The sequence below is a fragment of the Fukomys damarensis genome, unplaced genomic scaffold (genome assembly GCF_012274545.1).
Source record: "Fukomys damarensis isolate Sample0158 unplaced genomic scaffold, DMR_v1.0_HiC HiC_scaffold_17, whole genome shotgun sequence".
Lineage (NCBI taxonomy): Eukaryota > Metazoa > Chordata > Mammalia > Rodentia > Bathyergidae > Fukomys > Fukomys damarensis.
In genome coordinates this window covers 12,234,639-12,259,117 of record NW_022900929.1, presented here as the reverse complement: position 1 = coordinate 12,259,117, position 24,479 = coordinate 12,234,639, and the positions used below count along the sequence as shown (strand labels likewise).

At 34.6% G+C, this 24,479-nt stretch overlaps 1 protein-coding gene across 1 annotated transcript in view; it reads right to left on the bottom strand.

Moving 5' to 3' along the window:
* Nucleotides 1-24,479, bottom strand: part of Sugct (succinyl-CoA:glutarate-CoA transferase) — a 723,244-nt gene that overhangs the window by 380,936 nt on the left and 317,829 nt on the right. Inside the window, exon 12 of the mRNA XM_033765204.1 lies at nt 12,387-12,489. Coding sequence (XP_033621095.1) covers nt 12,387-12,489 — 103 coding nt within the window. The remainder of the gene's footprint in view (nt 1-12,386; nt 12,490-24,479) is intronic.

The following is a 24,479-nucleotide window of genomic DNA, read 5'->3' as shown; positions in this document are numbered from 1 at the left end:
GTTTTATTTTGATTCCCTATTTTTAATGTTCATACAGAGATTTCTTTGACTGAAATACCAAATAGTTTCTCTGGTGTGAAAAACTACAATAGTACACAGGATCCTAATAAGATAATTAATAATGTGAAATAGGAAGTAATGGGCTAAAGGTGTGGAGAAAGTGGGGAGGGTGGGGGAAAGGTAATAAGGGAGAGGAAAAAAATATGATAAATTGAAAAAATGGAAATAAAGTTTTTATAAATGGGGAGGGGAGGAAGGGGTGAAGGGAGGGCAGGGACAAGGGGAAAAACTGAGAATCAAGACCTATCATGTAAAGGTACAGGATTCCAATAATGAGTGTAACTGTATTGTATACCTAGATTGTACCAATAAACTCAATAAAAAGAAAAAAAAATATTTATATGCAATGGAATATTAGTCTGCCATAAACAAGGATAAACTTGAGTCATTTGTAGGAAAATGGATGCCACCTTGAGACCATAATCTTAAGTGTAGTAAATCAGACACATAAGTTTAAATATTGTATTGTTTCTCTTGAGTGAGGAGACCAAAAGGTAAATACAGAGCACAATGGAGAATAGATATTGGGAAGTCTGGAGAACATGTTTAAATCAGAATGAAAATAAAGGAAATGGGAAAGAGTGAGAGTAGGAAGGGAAAAGGTAAAAAGAGAATGGAAGGGAAAAAAATGGAAACATAGCTTTTATAAGTGGGAGGGGAATAAGAAATGAAGGGAGAGGAAGGGAATAGGAAACAAAGACTTAAGATATATTAGGCACAGATATAAATTCCCTATGATTTATGTGATCAATATGTATAACAAATATGTACTAATAAAAAGCAAAATTAAAGAAAAAGAAGCACAGTGAAGTATGCAGGACTGGACTTCTAAAATGACTGACCAAGGAGGTTAGTGGACAAACTTCCTAGCAAAATAGCAATTTACCAAGTGAAAGTAGTACATTTTGTTTTTGTTTGTATATTTATTTTTTGAGAGAGTGCCTTACTATGTAGTTCACAATGCCCTTAAACTTACTATGTAGCCTAGGCTGGCCTCAAACTCATGGTGATTTTGTCTCAGACTCCCAAGTGCTAAGATTACAGGCATTTACCACCACACCTGGCTCTAAAGAAAAGCATTTAAAAGCGTTGGAAACTGTGCTAAGGGTTGTACAACAAATGGTTAAACATTCATTTAGGAAAATCTACTTGATCCTAGTAAGAATAACTTAATCCACTAACCCTCACCATCCTCACAAACCCATAGAGCTCCATGTTACAAAAGCTTTTCCATAGAACTCTACTCCAGGCAAGTGCAACCAAAATAATGGGAGTCTTCTTACCACCCACTTTACCCTTCTACTCTGGTATTTTGGTTTTATAGGCTACTGTGTTTCTCACTCCCCCTTTCTACACTGCAGAAGCTAAAGTCCAAGCACACATAGACAAGGGGGCATGGTCTTCTCTCTTCTGTTATACTACTACATACAAGGCCAAAGCTTCACTCTAGATACAGCAGACTCTGAAAGGTGGACCTTTGTTGCACCTCCTATAGATTGTTTACAGGTGAAAAAAAGATCCACTCGAGAAGGAGCAAACCAGAAATGCATGCCACCACTCTTAGCCCAGAAGAGCTTGGGAAAAGCATGTCGAATACAGCAGCAAAAGACTTGTCTATGGTTGGTTAACTATTTGGAAAACAAAATAGAGAACTCTATGCCTAAGAGCACAGATCCTGTTGGACAGCAACTAAGAGAAAACTGGAAACCACAATACAAACAAAGCAGCAGACAACCCTTTTTATTAGACCAACCAGAGCAGCGGGTAAAGAAAAGTCAAGAAGAATCTTCTGGGGATCACAGTCAATTCCAATTGTCAGGAAGGATGTTTACCTGCACTAGGATGCACTCCAAGGATCAATAATAACAAAATATCAGGGCAGACATTAAAGCAGTCACCAAATTTCACCCTGACATATCAACAAGGTAGAAGCCTCCCTGGCACACAAGGAGCTTAAACAAACTTTTACCAGGAGTGATACCTAGAATGCTAGCCTTGATACTAAAATCACAATCATTCCTGGAAATCTGGGTAGTTATATACATATCCAAGGTGGTATCCTTGAAAAGATTACACAGAGAATCTCCAAATTACTAGTCCTTGTATGAATATGGAGCAAATAAAATGTTTAAACTTCCTGGGGTAGTAGCCTCTAACACACACACACACACACACACACACACACACACACACATCAAATTATAAAGGATAAAAATCTAACCTACTGAAAACAACTTTAGACCAGTAAATGGCTTGTGTTGACCAAGAAGTGACCCCTAGATAAAACAATACAATAATTTTAAACAATCAGAATTGGGGCTATGCACCACTGGAAAAATAGAGCTCACAAAATTTACTCATCCAAGTCACTATTGTTTGACTTAGCAAGCCACAAACAAAACAACCTCTTGGGTGTGTAGCGAAATCTAAAATCTCCAGTTATCTCTAAAGGATTATGAAAAGGTAAAGTGTGGCAAATATATGGAAAGAAGAAAAAGTTGGCAATGCAACTGCCTTAAAGAGGTACAGATGGTGGAGTTAGAAAAAAATATTCAAAGCATCTTCTATAAATATAGAGAACAAAAGGAAATTGTGGTTAAAGAATTAAAGGAAGGTATGATGACGTCTCATCAAAGAGATAATATATTTAAAGAGGTAAATATGATTCAAATTATTATACAGAACCAAAAGGACATTTTAGGTCAAAAAGTACAATAACTGAAATAAAAAATTCACTAGAAGAGCTCAGACATATATCTGAACTAGCAGAAAACCCAGCAAACTTGAAGATAGCTCAATAAAGATTATTCAACTTCAGAATATAAAGAAAAAAAGAATGAAGAAAAATGCATAGGAAGTTGGAAAAATATGAGTCATGATGAAATGTACCCATAATGGAAGCAGCAAAAGAAGACAAGAAATACAGATGAAAAAAATGATACAATAACTAGAAGCTTTTCAAATTTCATGAAAACCATTAATTCACACATCAAAGAAACTCAATGAACTCAAAATAGAATAAATACTACAAGAACCAGAAAGACCCAGACATATACTCAAAATCATGAAAGATAAGAAATCTTAAAAAGTAGAAAAACTAAATATAGTATCACACAAAAAAAACTGAGAAAACTTATTGCTATAACTTGTATTACACTGACTATCAAAGATAGTTATTTAAATTAAAATTTAAATGTGATCATATAGTGATTTGAATCCACATACAAAAATAGACTGCTAGTAATAGTAATCAGGTATTCAATTACATGAAACAGTGCAATTTCTTATTTCTTCTCCTCTTCATCTTAATTAATTTAAAAAGCAATTACAATAAACAATATGCATAGAAGTAGAAAGGCAAAATATTTTATATTAATTGCACCAAGACTGTAAGAACAAAAAGGTATACCAGAATAAGGTAAAAAAAATCTAACACTAATTCAAATTCAAAGGAAGAAATTAAGAGAACAAGACGGGAAAAATAAAAAGAATAAAATAGCAAATTCTTCAAATTTAGGCTTTCTCTCATTTCTTTAGTCAGCTCCTACAAAATATTTACTCTTATATAACATATATCAAAAAAATTATATCAGTGAATTGTTGAACTTTTAATATACATGAATGCATTGTATATAAATGTATTAAACATACAAATGTATTATATGTACATTCATTCATGTATTATATGTAATTTGTATATCATATATTTGTGTGTATATATACATAGATGTATAAAAAAAAAGGCTCCATGGGAGAAAAGTTTTCATATTCCATTGAAGCTAAATTAATATAAAACTGAAGCCAATTTTGAAAAGTTAAAGTGTTTATTACAAGGTTCTGAAGATGCAGCTATATCTGCAAATTCAGAACATTTAGCATGTGCAAGATCCTGGGTCTAATCCACATCTGTACACACACACACACAACCCACATAAATTCAAAATAAATCATAGGCCTAAAAGTCATACTTGCATTTTCAAAACTCTCAGATGAAAACAAAAGTGTAAATATTTCTGTTCTTAGATGAAGTAATCATGTTTTAGTATAATACCAAAGCACAAGAGATAAAATGAGATAGAGTGCTACAAATTACATTATATGAAAATAAAAAGAAAACCAAAAGGAATGAAATATGAAATATTTGCAAATCCAGATGTAGGTAAAAGTAACTTTTATCCAGAACATCTATGAACTCATATCTCAATTAAAAATAAAATATAACCATTAAAAATGATCAAAATGTTTGTTCTTTTTCCAAATATATAAATGATCAATGAGTACATGTCTTCATCATTAGATAAAAAATTTAAACCAGCCAGAAATTTGGCTCAATGGTTCTGCTGCTGATTTACAAGAGCAAGGGCCTGAGTTTGATCCCTGGTACCAAAAAAAATGTAAATCCAAGTCACTTCACACCCACTAGAGATCCTACTTCACATCTATTAAGATGACTACAAAAAAGGCAGACATTAATTAACAGTGCCAAAAAAACTTTAAATACTGAAGAAAGTACAAAAGACTGAAAGGAAAGGGAACAGAGAAGGGCAGAGAGAGGACAGGAGCATCTCAGAGGGGAGGAAAAAGAAGGAAAGGGGAGGAAACAGAAGAAAGAAAAGGAGGGAAGAGGAGGGGAGAGCAAGGATAGGGAGCAGAAGGGAAAAGAGTTCATTCACTGATCTATGAGAGTTCAGGGTCCATTTCTAACTTCTAAATTCTTAGAAATATAGGATTATTTTCTTTGTAATCTCTTTTATTACCTTTATATTTAGAAAGCCCATTGCTTCTCGCCCATTTGGCTAAGATCAAGTGTATATTTAGAAAGCCTTTACTTTTCCTGAAATGTAACTGTTTATCATTAATATTTCTGTTATTTAAGATTTCATTTTCTACAATAAACTGTACAACATTTATTACTTAACTTGGAAGAAAGTGAGACATTAATTTTATATGATAATGAGAAAACTCTTATGCTCTCAGATCAAATGCTTTCAAAATAAATAACAGCAAAGCCTGAAGCAGTCCATTGTCTTCTTCCTCATCGAGAGAGAATTTAATAATATGGTAGTAAACTGAATACAAGGAGCATTTAGAAAGATAAAGAGCTCTTTGGCAAGTTTCAAAAGCTAGACATTTTGCAGCTCTTCAGCATTTAAACTTTTGTTAAATCATTAGATAGGAAAATTTCATCATGCTGTATGTTGATTATTTATTGCTATTAGAAACATCAGAGCACTTATATGTAATCTGTGGCACCAAATGCTGTCTACCTTAGCTAGTCTGCAACCACTGGAGGGTTTGACACCATATTTTCTTGACTTGCTCTCCCATCACTGCCCCGCCCCATGCCAAACACAACACAACACCAGAACACAAGTGGGCCAACTTCACTACATTCTGACTGAAGAGTAAATGGCTGAATGAGTGAATAAGTGATCACCATCTCCCTTTTCCCCAAACCAGGTCTTTTACCTTTTCTTAAAACAATCACTCAGGCAATGTCCAAAGCATTTCAGGTGGATATCTAAATACAAGTAAGTACCCAACTGCTGCTGATCTAGCACCAGGAGGGTGAGTTCCGGGAACACGGCTGCTTTGGACTTCAGATCTCCCTCCGCTAGCTGGGGCTGGTTATGGATCCATGCAGCTGTGCCTTTCCCTGAGGACGCCATTGCTGCTGATCTAGCCCCAGGAGGATAGCCACACAGGTGCTGCTGAGCACCGACTCTGCCCCCAGATCCCCTGATTGTGCCAGTACTTGGACGTACTCCACAGAGGCCTGGCTGGCCATAAAGGGTGGTGATTGATCCCATTGTGTTCCTGATTGTATCAACCGGGATAAAGGATAGGGATTGTTTTGACAAGTTGTTTTCTCTACTATGAAAATGAGAATGCCTATGAGTCATTAGAGAATCAAAGACTGGGATGCAAGGATAACAGGAAGATTTAAAAACCCAGAGATTGAATCAAGGACAACCCAACAGCAAAATGAAGATGAGAAAACACTTAAGCAAGACAAAAAGACAGACTTCCAGTTCACCAATGGCAAACAGTAGGGCAAAAGAGGATGAAAATAGTGAACCAGGAACTCACAGCACAGGAAGTATCAAAACAGATCAATCAAGCTCTAGAAAAATTCAAAACAGAAATAATTTCCCAGATAACCATAGAGATGGTGAGCAAAATGAAAGTCATGAATCGAGACTCTAGAACAGAAACTGACAAAAAAATAGATGAGCCCAGTACCATAATAGAAACCATAAAGATCCAGCATAAGAAAGAAATGGAAACAATGAACACCCAACATAGGAAAGAAATGGAATCTATTAAACAGATGCAAACAGAAATACAGGAGATTAAAAACTCTATTGAAAGTATATGCAACAGAATAAAAGATTGTGAAGATAGAATCTCAGATATAGAAGATAGGATCTCAGATAGCAAATGTAACTGTATTATATACCTAGATTGTACCAATAAACTCAATAAAAAGAAAAAAACACAAGTAAGTACCCTATCTAAATAATTTATATTTAGTGTGATAGTTCAAAGCAGTGCCTCTTTAAAATGGGCCCAAATGTTGAAGATATACAGGCTTTTTAAAAAACATAAAATATCAGTAATGCTATTCTTTTTTTTTTTTTTTTTTTTTTTTTTTTTTTCAGGGAATTGAACTCCAGGACTTAATACTGAAACACATCCCAAGACCTTCTTAGTTTTTTATTTTGAGATAGGGTCAACCTAAATTGCCCTGGCTATTCTCAAACTTGTGATACTTCTGCCTCAGCCTCCCAGAATGCTGGCATTACAGGCATGTGCCACCATGTCAGGAGTCAGTAATGTTATTCTAAGTCCTTATTTTACATTCAACGTTTAAGCGAGTTTCCTATAAAAAAAACACACACAAAGTTTTTTACATTAGGACTCTTGTCAGTGAATGAACATATATCATTTCCTTTTACTATATTTTAATAAGAAATACTCTCAATTTTTATTTAATCACTTATTTATGAAATGCTTTTAAAATTTCTTTAAAAATGGAAAATGTCATACCCAAATATCATAAAACAAACACATATATGAAATATTTGAATTTATACATCATCTAAAATGCGTCTTGTACATTTGGAAGTAAACATAAAATGCACTTTATATCTCCTTTGTCTACTAGGAATTATTTCCAGGCAAATTAGTTTACCTCATACCTTTATTAACAGATTTCCAGTTACAGGGACCACTGTATGTATGCATTTCCCAGCAGCATTAGAGATAAGGATATAATTTTACTTGGCTTGTATTGTTCACAGAATGCTCTGCAACTGCACTTCTGCATTTCAGCAAATATTAAACGTCATCCAAAGTTGATATTTAAAAACATGAAATGCAGGTACAATGCGAAATAAGAAGAAAAGTGCTAAATGTGTAGGGAAAGTGGGAAGGGTGGGGAAAGGTAATAAGGGAAAAGAAAAAAATATGAAAAAATGGAAATAAATTGTTTGTAAATGGGGAGGGGAGAAGGGGGTGAAGGGAGGGCAGGAACAAGGGGAAAAAATGAGAACCAAGACCTGTCATGTAAAGGTACAAGATCCCAATAATGAATGCAACTGTACTGTACACCTAAAATGTACCAATAAACTCAATGAGAAAATAAATAAATAAAAATAAAAATGTGTCAGGTGTGTGTGTGTGTGTGTGTGTAGTAAAAAGGGTTTAAAAATAGCTCTGTGTTTTGGACTGCTTTTTTATGCTTACTGACAGCTCTGGATTTTGGGGTTCTTTTGACACTTATGTGAATATTGAAGGCCTTTTTTCCAAAATGCTCAGATATTTTGCCAAAATATGCTACAACAAAATCACTTAGAGAATATGAGCTAGCCCAGAGATTAATAAAACCTCCAACTTCACAGGCTTCCACAAATAATGAGATGAAAACAACAGATAATTTTTAGCCATCAAATATTTTAATACTTCACTCTCTCTCTATGACATATTTATCCCATATGAAATATTTGCAAAAGGAGTTGTAATGGCCTTCTGGGACAGGAAGAATAAGGTTTCTGTAGAAAATGTTAAATTAATTTTGATGGTGATGCAAAGTTAAGGAAGGGTTGTTAAGGGATGGCTTGCTGCCACAGGGTGGAGTTCTGTTTTGGTATCCTTTTAGAGCCTGCAGGTGTTTGGCACCAGTGAAAATCGGGGCCAGCTGTGATATTTCAATAATTCTGACATTTTCCTCCCCATAGTTCTCAGAAGTGATGCTTCATGGTGATGTCTTACACCTGATTATTCAACTTGTGTGGTACAAATGGGAAGATTTTGTTAAATAACAACAGTTATGTGACATCCTTCACCCTTCTTCCCTACTCTCAGGTCATGACATCAAGGGGAAAAAATACTAATCAAAGGCTCCAATCATTAATATTTTTAACTGAGCAGTTCAATCATAGATGATGATACAGTAGAATAAGCAAATATTTAGTCTTAGGAAGGGAAATCCTGAAAGCAGACTGAGGCATTCTCTTTTGATACTCAGTGTAAATAACGATGCTTTCAAACCCTCTCAGTGGTGACATCCATACCTATATTCAGGGGAAGTTGAAAAGTTTCTATTAAAAGCTGCATTTTCTTTTAAGTTTGTTTGGGTTGGAAACCCTCAAACCACAATGTATTTCATGCACATGTTCACAAGGGTATGTTAAACAGGACCATACTGAGGTCATCTAGTAAGTTTCTGAAACTTTTTAAGAATGCCTTTAATGTATTGCACAATCTTGGCCTGATTAAAAGAAGATATTTTAAGAAAGCTTTTGGAAAAATGACTGGCTATTAAAATCTACATGCAGATAATCTATATTGTACTATATAATGCACAGAGCTTGCCACAGATAATCTGTCATTGAGGAAAGAAAAACAATAAAACTACCATACCATTTTGAGTCAAAACTTCTCAGAACTATCAGTAAATGCAGAACAAAAGCCCCTGTAGTATTCTTGAGTGACTTACAATGGATGATTGTAGGATGAGCTTAACTGTATAAAAATATGTAGCATTTAATCAGAGCATAAAAGGTAGACAATCATTCATCTGTCCAGAAAAAGTACATTGTGTTGTTTTAATTCAGTTAAAAAATTCAAGTTTTCTTAGAACATGAGTCTATGATGAAACTGTTAGTTCTGCAATAGTTTCTACCATCAGAGGCATTTTTGTTGCCTACCAACATTTTCAAAACACAAATGATAAGTAGGCACACAAAATTCTTTTTTATTCCTGAGGGTTCAAATCCTCTTTTTCTCGCCCCGCTGGACATACCCCTTTCCACTTCATCAAAGCTTTCCTTCCTGCGCCACGTTCCAGGCCTTGTACTTCACCCAAAGTAATTTTCACTTGAATGAGCAGCTGTGCTGGCAGAGTGCACATGGAGAGCAGACCACTGCGCCAGCCCCGTGTTCCCACATCTGAGCACAAGTGGCCAGTTCCTTGTACCCAGGGCCAAGAAACTCTACAGCTCATCACAAGAAAGCAAGATTGGCTACCTCAAACGGAAATAATACTTATGAAAACTTTTGTGGAAAATGAAAAATAATAGGGTTTTCAGTAATCACAAAGGATGAAGAGTTGAGACCTTCCCGGTACAGAGCATGGATGCTTCTTCTTAACAGAATAGTAGAGTGTGATATTATGTAAATAAATGATGTCCATCCTGGTGGATACTTCTATCCACTAGGAAGGTAAGTAACAAAGGTCTTTGTACTAACAATACAGCCATATGGGCCACCATCATAATGGGATCTACACCTATAATAATGAGCATCTACCATCTAACAACCCCTGTGCTTATTCCCTTAGTAAACATCTCATTTTATACTCTCAACAGTATATAGATATGATCCTATTTCAGCACTTAACAGCTAAGAAAACTTAAGCCTACAAAGTTTATAAAACTGTCCAGCAATTTGGATAATTAAACATTATGTTATATTCAGCCCACAAGATCACCAAGAACAATTCAATCAGTGCTAAAGATAGTTTGTCAGCCCTAACCCGCACTTCCCAAACCAATTTATGCATCAGCTGATTCACCTATACATAAATATTTACCATGTACCTGCTGTTTAAATCAATTTTTAATTTGTTTTTCAGAGATGCAAAGAAGACTAAATTAATACTGAATCCCTAACACTTGGAATATAATAAATACAATAAAGACTTCTTGAATAACTGAAAGAATTTTCTCCATAGTCATTTTTAGATGCCATCTTTAGGTTATTTTAATACTCTCTAATTTTTCCACATTCAGATTCTCTTTAAAAATCAACATTTTATGGAATTCTTTCTAAAAGGTTATAAAAACTTCAAAGCATAAGGGAAATTTAGTTCTCTTGCTTCTTATAAGGAACACAAATGGAATATTTAAAATTTCCAAAGCCATCTTTGCTTATTTTCAAAATGTAATAGTAGAATATTATGCTAGTCTTTCTAAACTCTAGATAAATTGCGTGGATATATTTTTGTATTTAAATTCCAAAAAAAATGTATGAAAGAGAAAAATGTTCCTCTTGATATAAGGGTACAATTATCAAAAACAATTACAGTGTAATTAAATAATCTTGATATTAGAACTATAACAATTAAAATCCATTTTTGGTGGGTAAGAGGGTATCCTGTAGAAAGTTTGGAGGTAGTATTAAAAGATGCTATCCTAGCTTAGGCAATATCAATCTTCTCCATTTGCTAAGTAGACTAAGTATGAAAATATGCCACAGGAAAAAAAATAGAAGCTTCTTTATGGGTCCACAACAGTTGAGATATCAAGATAATAATTTAAGTTTCCCTGCAGTAACCAAACTAACAAGGTAAAATTAGATATGAAAATCCTAATTAGCCTATATTTGCTCTGACTGGCCCATGATAAGAACAATTATAAGGTAGCATGTGAAACTTTAGGTCACTATTTATCAGAGCCTGATAAAACAGATACCAGTAGAACACACCTACTGACATTTAAGAATGACCCTTTGCTTTGGTGATATTACATATGATCAAACACATCTGAAGCAACAGAAATGGTGATGGAATAACTCTCTGGAAATATCTCTAGAAAAATGTGCCCTAAAATTGAAATAAATGTTAATCCTACACACTTCAGTGTACAACAGCTTAAAGCAATGACTCATTCTGGTTCAAAGTTACAGTGTGAAAAAAACAGCCTTCTGGTCTATATTTGGAGTACACACACTGCCACCTCATCGCAAGAAATCACCAGGCTATAATGCAGTGAACTTGTGATCCCTTTCAAACTCACACAACACACACCAAGAGGGCCTGTTATCCCATATCCATACTGACCACTGTTTTAATATGAATAAAACGCACAGTCTTGGCAGAAAAATAGCACAGAGCAGAATTCATGAATTCACTCACCTTTTTCTGCAGTAAATATTATAACCACTGGAATAAATATACTCCAATTTCCTTTTAAAACAGATATTGATGTAAGATGAAGGTGCCAAAATTACAGTGACTGGTTTTCCAAAATTACTGTCCCTCAAAAAGTCATGTTCCGTTTTTAATAATTCATTTCAAATGAATACCTTCCACTATATAAATATAAAGAACCCAAGAAAAAAGTGCTATAGTTTTGAAATATTGGAAATTGACAAGACATGTGAATAATCATAACCACAGCTACACAGAAAAAGCAAAGTTCCTCCATATTGGGGGTTACTATGTGAATCTAAGATACAGTAAATTGCTTATCATTATGCTGGTCGAAGTAATAATATCAAAACTTGTTATGTTGACATCATCTAAAAAGAATCATGGAAACAATGCTATAGAAGAAATTGTTTTCTTCTTCTTCCACTCTCCCAAGAAGGAGGTTCTGAAGCAATGGATAGCACCAATCTCTATTCAGGGGAAATTTATGCCTCACAAATAATGCACTTTAATCAAAGCATATGAAAACTTCTAATTTGCAGAACTAACCATGGCTTACTTTGTATATTTGAAGATAGCCATACGATAAGATATGAGCTGTAACTAAAATTTCTCATATTTCTTTCAACAAAAAATTCTCTGAGAACCTGACTCCAGCCTCTCAATTGTCTATATTTTGGTAGTGGCTGACCAGAGAATATATTAGGTCTAACAGATGAAAAAAAGTATGTTTATAGACAGCCAGTTCTAAATTATGATTCATTTCAGATCCATAATTTGAACATATCAATGAAGTCATATTATGTGGCTTAAAGCTTAAGATCATTGGCTAATGTATGTTTATAAGAATCAGTCTGGACAGGAAAGCAACCAAAAACTTCAAAAATCAAACCTGGGGTTCTGCAAATACACCCTTCATGTTTTTGATTGGGCCATAAGGGATTCCACAGCCTTCAAAGATACACAACCACGTGGCAGTCATTTCTTCTTCAAACCTGGAAACAGACCAAAAGGAATGCATGTTCACAATCTAAAAAATGTAACATGACCTCTTTCTTCTCTCATGTGGGCCTCTTTCCAAGTAACTAATGGTGACAAAATATGATTCTGAAGCTTATTTGGCTCTGAGATTTGAGGGAGATTTAGGTATATGAAACAACTTATATGAACCTACAGTAAGTGGGTAAGAGCAGCTAGTCAGGCCTCAGGATTTAAAAACCAATTATTAGAAATGTAATTCCTCCTACTTCTATGCCTATATTCTTTGGAAGTGTCTGCTGGAAAAGAAACACCAGGTAGAAAATGGCATTAACTGAGTTCCAAATGTGGTTTTGAACAGTTTACAAATATAATAATAATGTTCTGTTTGAGCATGAAGTCATGGAGCAAATGTTTCTTAGGTCTTAGGTACAGTATCAGGTTAGGTTACACATCAATAATCAAAATTATTCCTCAAAATAAGAAAGTACAGCTATTTTTAAATAAAATAATGTGTAAAGTAAAAAGAATTAACAGCCACAATCATTGATCTCAAAACACTATTAGCTGTTTATTTATTTGCACTGTGATTTATGAATTATAACTCTATACTTGGAAAAGCCTACTATTTTAATTTAAGCCAACAAAATTCAAATCCATACATCCTTTCCCTCTGTTTTGTTTCTTCTATAGTTTAAAGTTGGGCTTAGACAGAAAAGCATATTTAATTTTATTCATTTTCTCTATTGGGTCTTAAAGAAAGAGGAGTTAATTCACCAATGATATTTACTTTTTTTTCTTTCTTCTCTGTTAAAATAAGAAATTCAAAAGCAAAATCTTAGATTCTTACAGACAACACACAACACAATCATAATTTCTAATGTATGAAGAAATTTATAACGATTAATTGTTGAAATAGCAAACTACTGCTAGTAATTCATCATCTGTGATAAAAGAGAATTTTTAAAAACACTACCTAAAACACATTATTGCCAGCAAATAATATGCCTTACCATTCTGAAAATACTAGTGCAATTATGGTTGAAATATTTAATTCATGGTATTCTATTCCACTTTCTTATACACAGCCAGGATTCACTTCAGATATGCAGACACTATAGGAAACTGTATTAAAGAAAAATGCTTCTTTCATCATTTTTTAAAAAGTACAAAAACAGGGCCGGGGATTTAGCTCAGCAGTTCGGTGGCCTGCCTTGCAAGCTCAAGGACCCGAGTTCAATCCCCTGCACCAAAATAAATAAATAACCCCCCAAAAAAACAACAAAACAAAAACTATAGGTACAGATATATTATAAAAGGGCCGGGGATTTAGCTCAGTGGTTCAGTGGCCTGCCTCACAAGCGCAAGGACCCAAGTTTGATCACCGGTACCAAAAGAAATACAAAAACAGTATTATTACTTGGAGGACTCTCTTCTGATTGATATCTAATAGATAAAGATGAAAAGAAAAGAAAAAAATGAAACTGATGTATTCTCTAAAGAACTAATATATGAATAATGATGTTCAATCATATAAATTTTTACATAAAAAGAAAATGTACATTTTAATGAAGTGTTACATTTCACTAGGAATCTAATTAGTCCTATCTACATTTAATGAGTGTGTTCTATAACCAAGCATTGATTCTAATCTTTAAATAATCTCTCCTTTTCCTCTCCAATTTTAATGGATAAAGATTTTTCACTATATATTTTCATTTCATTCAAGTAATGTTCACTATCCCCAGTTAGTACACGATAAAATACTTCTAAAGATAAAAAGTATTCTTTCATAAGAATATCATGATTCAAGTTTAAATGCCTTGCTTCTAATCAAGTCTTCACATTCATATTTTCTTTTCAATGACTGTTAACATCATCTCCCTAGCCAAGACTTCCTAAAATATCCATAGATTTTTATCATAAGAATGATATATGCTGAAAGAATAAAAGAGACTCTGAATCTAGAGCTTTTTCAATCAGGGTGTCACTTATTTAAATTTTCATAAATAGGGTGTTAAAATGGTTATTCTGATAAATTTCCAAGACAAGTGAATTTATCTCCACTGGTCTCTCACAAATGGCCTAAAAGATCTGCACAGAGAATGCATGTCAATATCCAAACAAAGCCATGACTTCAGGCAGCCAGCAGAGAACTCGGGGGAATAGTTGAAGGTTTAATATTTATATAAGCTTTTCACCACTGAGCAAAAGAGGGATTTATTTCAAGCTATGGAAAACAACAGATCCACTTTGGAAATGAGACTGAGAAAAGAGGCAGCGTCTAAAGTGCAATGTGACCACTGTCTGTATCTCTGCGTGGGTGTGGGTGTGGAAGGGCTCCTTAATGCCATAAACTCAATCACTCAGAGATGGAACATGCTACATTCCGCTGTTCCCATAGGTCAGGTTCATCATTTTTTTTCTGAAAATCTATCTCTTGATCTAAATCCGATGAGGAATCCTTTAATTTATCTATGCAAAAAAAAAAAAAAAGGGAGGAGTAGTAATCATGTTTTTATTAACCACAAAAATTCTGCAAAGAGAAAAAAGGGGAGAGTTGATCTAAACCACTCAGAGAAATCAAATCCTGAAGATAAGACAAATAGGGTGTTCTTAGATCCAGTTTATCAAGCTCAAAACCAGGGCTTCCTCTGCAAGAAAGTTATTTGGAGCCTTATGAACAATCCAGATTTAACCTAATAAACCACCCAATATATTTAATTTTAGATGTTTGTTGAACTTATTTGAAGCCAGGATTGAGTGTTATTAATCAGATAGTATGACTTAGACAGATGAAACACTGCTCATAAAGATAGACTGCATTAATTAAGTTTCTTAATTTCAAAATTTATCTTTAAAATGGACAAAAATACTTTCTTAACGAATTAATTGAAGTTTCAACGAAGCTAAATCTGCAAACAAAGAGAAATGGGTCACAAAGACAGGAGCTGGAAGTAATAGTAAACAATGGTGGTAACTAAGTGCTAGTGACTAAATTTAGTCTATATTTTGTCAATTTAATCCTTAAATGCTACTAGATAAATATGCATTATCATCATTTGAACAATTGGAAACTCAGGTTCATAAAAATTAATCAAATTCATAATGCTTTTAAAATCTGAGGTTGCATCTGATGCTGAGATTGCTGAACTAAAAAGCCACTTTCTAATACACAATGACTGTATCAGAATGTGTACAGAATACACAGCTCACATGTTGCATGTATTATGTATATCATAAGAATTTTAAAAAGAGAGAGCAGAGGTGAAACTGTACTAATGTAGTACTCTTTCACATCTTTTATACTTCAAAACATATTTCCTTATATTAATATTCATTCATTCCTGGTGTTTTTAGTTAAGGATTTGTTCTGTGTCAGCCATGGAGGTTAAAACAAAAAGGCAGTCTTTGTATTCAGGGATCACATAGTCTAACAGATAACACAGCTATGGAAACAAATAAATTAAAATTTGGGATGCTAAGACAAAAGATATGAGCAACAACTTACAGTTGAAAATTCAAAGAAGGAGCCTCGCACTGGGCTAGGGGAGGCAGGAAAGGACTCAAAAAAGAGGTGACATTTGAGCCAAGTGTTGAAGGATGAATTAGAATTTTCCATGGGAAAGATGAAGGAAGGGATTTCCAGGTGGAGAAAGCAATGTGTACAAAGATCCAACCTGAGAAGAATGAGAATTCTCCTGTGCCCTCAGTGGCAGAAGGTGAAATGAGACAGGGAATTTAGAACCAGAGTGCAGAACATCTTGTCTGTTGGGCTAAAAGTTTCTGGCAACAAGAAACCCAAAGAGGTCTTTAGGCAGGGGATTGGCATATTCAGCATCAATACAAAAGACGGAGTGATACAGAAGAATCTAGAGATAGGAAACTTTCCAGTAGGCAACATACTATGTCTATCTGAAGCATCTCAAATCTACCAATTTCCCATACTACAGTCAATAATAAAAAAGTTCTGTTTGAAATACAAATTTTCATGACATCCTTACTCTTTTAAGTTATTATCCTATTTACTGGAGACTCTAAAATCTGGCTTGTTCAGTAGCGCCTTGTTACCCAGCTTCCATTAACTTCAGTAGTCACTTGTCAATTTCCTTTTTAGATTCCTCATCCTTCCTCCCTGAATAGTACTTGATACCACTAACTATTCTATTTTCAAATCCTGTGACACTCCTTACTCAGTTTTTTGTTTCCTTTAATATCTCTTTAGACATTTGTTTCTTAAATTCTTTAGTCAGAACCAAGATTCCTTGTTATCTTTTACTCATTGCTGTGGTTGAGATAAATATCACTCACAGGCCCATACATTAAAGACTTGGTCACCAACCCATGGCAGTATTGGAGGATGGTGAAAAAGAGGAAGCTGAGCGGGAAGAAGTTAGACCATCGCAGGTGTGTTCTTAAAGGGGATATAGAGAGCTCAGCCTACTGTGATATGCTGCCTCACCTCAGATCCGAAAATGACAGAGTCAACTGATCACATGGAAGGAAATTCTGAAACCATGAGCAAAAAAAATAAAAGCATTTCCTCCTTAAATGTTGATTTAAGGAGTACACTCAGGTATTTTGTCAGAGTAACACAATGCTAGCTAACACTCTCACCTAAGTGATCTTACTATCTCTGTGCAGATCCATTCTCTGAGACTTATCTATTTTTGCCAGTTCCCCTTTTTCTAGTTACCATAGGATAATTTCACTCAGATGCACTATCATACCTATAAATGCAGTCTGCCCACAGATGACTTTATCATTCCCATTTTCCCAAAACCTAATATTCACCCATTGCCTGAACTTAAATCCTTGCTAAATCTGGAACTCCTGCCTTTCCATCATTTCTTATAATTGTCTGTTTGATCAATGTTTCAAAGGTTAAATTTTATTCTCCACCTTCACTATAACTATCACAGTCTTGGCATCTGATACTTCACACTTGGACAGTGGTCCAGCCAGGCATAGTGACACACACCTGTAATCCCAGCACTTAGAGGCTGAGGCAGCAGGATCACTGCCACAAAGTCAAGGCCAGCCTGAGCTACACAGTGAATTCAAGACCAGCCTGAACTACACAGTGAGAGCCTGTCTCCAAAAAATAAATAAATAAATAAAATTTTTAAAAAAGGAAAGAGAGAACATATATATACATGCATATTCATACATAGCCTCCAATCTTCCCCATTCCACTAAGTCACCAACTTTAGGTATGTCTCAAATCTGTTCAATTATTCCTTCCCCAAGATCATCACTTTCTCTCAAGCTAAAGAAACATACTGTTCATTGACAACTATATGCTCAGAAAGAAAGAATGAATGGATGTGAATATTTGGGAAAAGCAATAGGTTCTCCATCATATTATCCTGAATTAATGTTATAGATTATTTTCTCCTAAATCCTCCATAAAACAAGATTTAATCCAACACTAAGGTAGGAAGAAGGAATACAAGCATCTTCTCTTCTTTCCTCTTTTTCTCAATTGTTCCCTAAATTCTGTATAGGAATACGTGTTGGGAAAAGTAAATTTCATGTTCCAAATAACTTACTAAAAATGCTTAGAACATGATGTTTCAATTTACAGACTGCCTGTGCTATCCAGAGAATCATAAGATCTCAAGAATTCAAGGACCTCTAAAATCCATTGTTTCCTATGATCCGACAAAACCATCATTTTGTATAGACTGGAAATATTTCTACTCATACGGAACTCACTTGCAGCCAGGTTACCAGAAATATTCAAACACAGGAAGCATGCTACAACAGAAAAGGCATGAGCTTTGAAGATAATTTCGTTTGAACAGGCCAAACTATGCAAGCACCTCCTATCCATACATATGACCTTTATAAAAATATCAATTAATGGGCCAGGGATTTAGCTCAGTGGTTCTGCTGCCTGCCTCACAAGGGCAAGGTCCTGAGTTCAATCCCAGGTATGTATATATATATATAAAATATATATATATATATATATATATGCACAATTAACAATGTTACAAATGAAAGCAGCTATCTATTAAGCATGTACAAAGTAAATGGCTCTATGCTAAAAAATACTTACCTATATTATGTCAATTAATTCTAACAACAATCCTACAAGGGAGGTACTATTATATGCTTATTTTAAAGATAAGCAAACCCAGGTTTAAAGAGTTTAATCTTTTGAACTTACACAAGCATTATGTGGCCAAACAGAAATATACTGGACCCAAAGCCCATATGTTAACCACCACTATCTACTGCTTGACTTCTGGCACCAAGGTTCAGGACAACAGACCAAACAAAGCTCTGAGTGATGTGCTGCTGTGGAGCATTTTGTATCAAATGCCACAAGAAATACTTCATATCCATTATTTCTAGACCTTATGACTCTATGAGGTTAGAAAATTTTGACATGAGAATCCTATCGATGTGAGAATTATGACCCTCAGGGTTGAGGAAACTAAGTCAGAAAAGAGGTCAAATAAGTCAGTTCATGGATTAGAAGGTTCAACCCTATCAGCAGATGGGCAGATGGGCCTCAGGACTGGTTTTTCTCTAGGTTCTGCAGGGTAGACGTAATAGATGTTAATAGACTCCAATCAGACTGCAGCACGTGGTGCCACCTACAAACCAATTGCACTACTATCTGTGCCCCAGGTTTGGAGGCAGGAGAAAGGGGTAGGGACAACTCTGTACTGGGTGAATTACCTACACTCCGATCATTCCTGACCTCTTTACAGCTGACCATTGTTCAACTCTATGCTCTATAAAGCCAAGAGCTCATCTCGCTTCACACTGTGTTATATAGAGAAGGTAATCAGTTAATCAATTAATCAATAAAACTTTGTGCAAAGAAAGTATGACTTTAATCCTAACCTCACCATTTAATCTCACTTGGCTTTGTGATTTGTATCACTGCGTTCCAGTTTTCTTAGTTCCAGAGAAATTACAATAGCTGTAAATTGCTTAGTGCAGCACACTGCAAGTACCCAATTAATAGTATTTGTTAAAATAAAATAAATATAATATCAAAATATCATGCCTATAATTGCAAATCCAAGAAAAAATTTTAATAATTCATATGGTAGTCTTATTTATTTCTGATCACCTCTCGGATATTTTACGGTTATGTTTTGGGACATCTGAAACATATTTACATGCTTGATGTTGTTTACTGTTGTCATTTATTTGCTTCTTATCTGGAAAACATCTGTGCTTGTTCTGAAACCCTAGAGTTTTCATGATGACTGGTGTCAGGAAGCCCACCTGATACTCACTACTCTGTTGCTGGGAGTATTGACACAGAGATTCTAAGTGCAGCTGGAAATGCTAAAGCAGGCACATTTTACCAGGCCAATAAACAGGATAGTTCAGAATCAATTTGAAGAGGTACCAATGTCAGTGTAGTTTCCGTGGCCAGGTCAAAGAGATTAAAGATATTTTTATCTCATCCTAACTGCTGAGATCACATCCAGAGTCCTTCCAGTAAGTGATGAGAAAGGACAGCCTGTTCGTTCTCACGCTGGATCCATAGCTGGTTGTGGCCCCTGGAAAAAAATCTACTGACTTCAAAAATCAATGACCACAACTTGGAGTAAATTAAATGTTTCCTTTTTTTCATCTCTTATAAGATTTTAGAAGGTACTTAAAGATCCAAGATTTTCAAAATTTTCTTGTAGAGGATGGGGCAGGTTTGTGACAGAAGTAACATTATATACTGCTTGATTTCATGCATTCCTCTCCACTTTTGAATCAGAAAAGTATTTCAAAGACCAACTATACATGCAGACTCTGGCAAGACTAAAGGTTTGAATCTTCTCACTAATTTCCCACATGTATATTCAGGACCCTTAAAATGTACATTATTGGAAGGGTCTAGTTGTCTTTTCAGAGAGGTTTTATAACATATAAAAATCCAAATGAAATATAGTAACATACACAATCTGATGTTATGTTGCAATGTTTGCTTTTCTCCTACTAATGATCCATTAGCTCCAATTTCTTACTTCTCACAGAGCTTCCACGGAAGCCAATACATGTTTCTGTTGATATAAGATTGATAGCCTACAGCAGATATAAAGAAGTGAAAATGCCAACTCATCAAGCTCGAGCCTCTTCAATTACATTACACTTTGCCAAATTAGTATCTGAAATTGTGGGTGCCAGTAGCTACTTTCACCACACTCCATACTTTTGTCAACTTTTATCAGTGTTAAAGTTCTGTCCATATGATAGAAGTGCAATGGTATTTCATGAATATTTTAAAATACATTTCCCACAACTGAAGAAAGTGTCATTTCATAAACTTAATGGCCATTGGATGTTAGGTTTGTTTTGTTTCTCCTTCATATCTCTTGCTCATTTTTTGCTCAAAATGTTTGTCTTTTCTTCCTAATTTACATGAGTTTTTGCATAAATACAAATCCTGTATCAATCAGAATCATTCAAATGCCTTTTTCTAGACTACATAGCTTATCTTTTAGCTTTTACATATAGCAGCTATTAACTTTAACATAGGCAAATTATGATTCTTGTCCTTTATAATTTTGGCTTCATGTTGCTTTAAGATACAGTGCCAAAGTTTCCAAGTTTGTTGTGGAGAGAAGGTATTTAGAACAGAGCATAAATAGATACTATATACCTGTTCAGTAAGTTAGTTCTACTTACTAAAACTCTGGAGAGTCAAACAGTTGGTAGGGAGAGGGAAGAGACTAAAGTAGTAGATGCTTTAGAAATAAAGATGTGGTATAGAGCTACATTCCATAAATTAATTGACAATGTCCCTTTAGACAAATCAAAGTAAACCCAAACCAAACCAATGGGACTCCATAAGATCGAAGCTAGAATCTACAATTCAGTAACTATAAACAGGCCTGTGACACTTCTATAACCTACAGAGAAACAGCTGGAATTTGTTGGTCAGCATTTCTACGGTAAACAAAATCACAGATTTAATATTTCCTGTGATTTCCTAAGACCTTATTTCCTCTTAGGAATTTATCTCTACATATTACTGATAAATTATGGTTAAAGTCATCCGTTTTTTCCCCTGAACAATCTCTAGCTCTATTGTCTGAATGTTAATTTGCAGGCCACACAGAAGATGGAGTAAAGGCCTATCCAGGATATCCAGTCTCTGCCTTTTCTCTGAAGGTCACTTTGAATTCTTTGTATAACTTGCTTTTAAACACATCAAGATACTCAGTGGAGTAGCCAATGTGTTGTTAAAACTCATATTAATTATTGGCTCATTAACAACTCTGGGTCACACCAATTATCCTTCATGGTTCAGAAATAAGCTATTTTGTGCAGTTTTAAACTAAACAGTGGATTGTATGTCATGATGCTAGGCCCCTCTAGAATTATTATAGTAAGGACTAAGCAGCATCATTGAAACACAATGTGAGAAAGTTACCTACATTGCCTATGTCCAGGGATATCTTACACCAGAGGCTGTTTATTCTAAAAAGTGATCCTTCTTAGTTAAGATTCCTTTATGAAGAACTCCTAGTAAAGCAATACAGAATTACAGTAGGATATTTAATAGACATCAAAGAAGACATAAAATTAACCTTATCAAACAGATATAATTTGACTTTGCATATTTTAGCATTTTATATAAACATGTATTTCTTTAAACAAAAGGAGACCACAATTTTTGTAACCACTTAAATTTAGCAATCATAGTAGGGGAAGTGGGAAGGGTAGGGGAAAGGAAATAAGAGAAAAGAAAAAATATGAGAAAAGGAAAAAAAATGAAAACAAAGTCTTTGTAGATAGGGAAGGGTGGAGAGGGTGAAGGGAGACCAGGGCTAAGGGGAAAAAATGAGAACCAAGATTTATAATGTAAAGGTACAAGATCCCAGTGATGAATGTGACTATACTGTATACCGAAAAAGTACCAATAAACTCTGCAAATTTTTTTTGAATTTTAGCAATCATATGTCCATGTCAGAAAATGTTACATATTATACTGTTTTAATGGTTAAAGGGTGTTTATTATAAAGATCTATTGTAAGCTACTTAAGCAAAATACTCTTAGACATTTATTTTGTGAATACTACTACAATAAACATTCTTACAGATAAATCTCCATGGATCTTATTCCTAGTATTCATTCCTAGAAATGTAAATCTTTACAATGTATGTAATTTTAAAATGTTATAATTAATTGAACAAGTACTTAATGAGCCACCTCTACAGGCTAGGAACTGTCTAGTTTTATAACCTGTTTTGAAGGTTAAATAAATACCTGTGACATAGATTAAATTTATTTCAGATCTGGCACATGGCAGGAAATACTAAGATAAAAATTAAATGTTTCTAACTGTTGGTGATGCTACTGTGATATTACTTGCTCTAATAGCTATTTGTCATCTATTGACTCATCTACCAGACAGAATAATAAGTAACCAAAGTCACTTAAAATACACATTCAGACTATAAGCTACATATCAAACATAACCTATACTCAAGTACACGGTATCAGAAAGCAACACACATAAAACACCACCCTGCAACCCCTCTTTAATAGTTTCTGTTTCAAAATCCTGTTTTTAATATGTCTCTACTGAATTTAATTTAAACTTATTAAAGAGAGGAAATTTTCAAATGAAGTATGAAAATCTACTACTTTACAGATTTACCCTTTTTCTCATCTGGTGCCTTCCATGCATGAATAGCCTTAGGAAAGGGAACATAATTTTGTTACTGTACATAATATGCTAACATGAAAATGGTAGAAAGAAAAGGAGGTATAGGATAGAAAATGTTATCTGTGACTTGAAAGGACTCCAAAGGAGAAATAGATTTTACTGGCAATTTCCTCGAGCCCTGGAAACCCAGACGAGATGTCATCCAACCTCCTCCTGCAGATCTACAGCACAGGAAATATTCTGCAAGGGCAGGCAGCTTCCAAAGCAACTCACCTACATGTAGAAATTTCTAAAGGAGGACCCCAGCTTCCCCTTCTTTCTGCTCCTTCCCCATTCTCCCTAACTCACCCACAACATTGTCCTTCTTCCAATGTTGAGTGCGAGATTCCTCCCAGGTGAGACCTAATGCCCTAAATGTGAGGATACAACTGTTCATGTTCATCCAGGAACTGGCCCTTGAAAACCTGCTCTAAATGGTCCTTGTCAACTCCTGAGGAGTCTCAAGCAACGTTCTTCCCTGTAACAATCCTTAAACATTTTTAAACAACAGTCATGCCTTTTCGCCAAATCATCTCTTCTATAAGCTCTGTACTCCTCTGTCCTTTACTTATGCTCAATAGTATATATAAAGTATTTTGACAATCCATACACCACTTACCAGTGAGGCATAACATTTTATTCAAAGGAAAAATATGAAGATAAATAATCACAGGGAAACATGCTCAGATCTACTTAGAATTTTAAAGATGCAGACTCAGTCATTTTGAGGCATCATATGGTACAGAGTTGCAAAAATGAGTGGTTACATAGTACTACAGATTAATTTTATTGAAAACAATCTGCTGATAAAAACTATAAATCTGTTCATTAAGTTTGATTGCATGATTCCTTTTGTACAGATATTCAAATCAAATGCTTCTAATAGTAACAGAAAATTTTAAAAACCTTAAATGCCAAAAATAGTCAAATTTCTTAGTTACCTAAGGAATATTTATACAACAGATCAGTATATGAGCAATGTAAAGTGAATATATAGCCAATATATACTATATATACTATATATATATATATATATATACTATATATACTATATATACAATATATACTATACACACACACACAAATGCTGTAAATAAATCCAAAAACAAAACTCACAATTATATGTACATACGATTATATCTGTTAAACATATACATTAATAAAACTCCAAAAATCAATTTGGAAAAATATAAATAGAAATGAACGTCCATCACTTGGGCGGGCAATGTGTACCTATAAACCAACACTCTGGCAGGCTGAGACTGGAGGATTACAACTTTAAGCCTGGGCAATCTGCCAACTTAGTGACAGCCAATCTCAAAAAACAA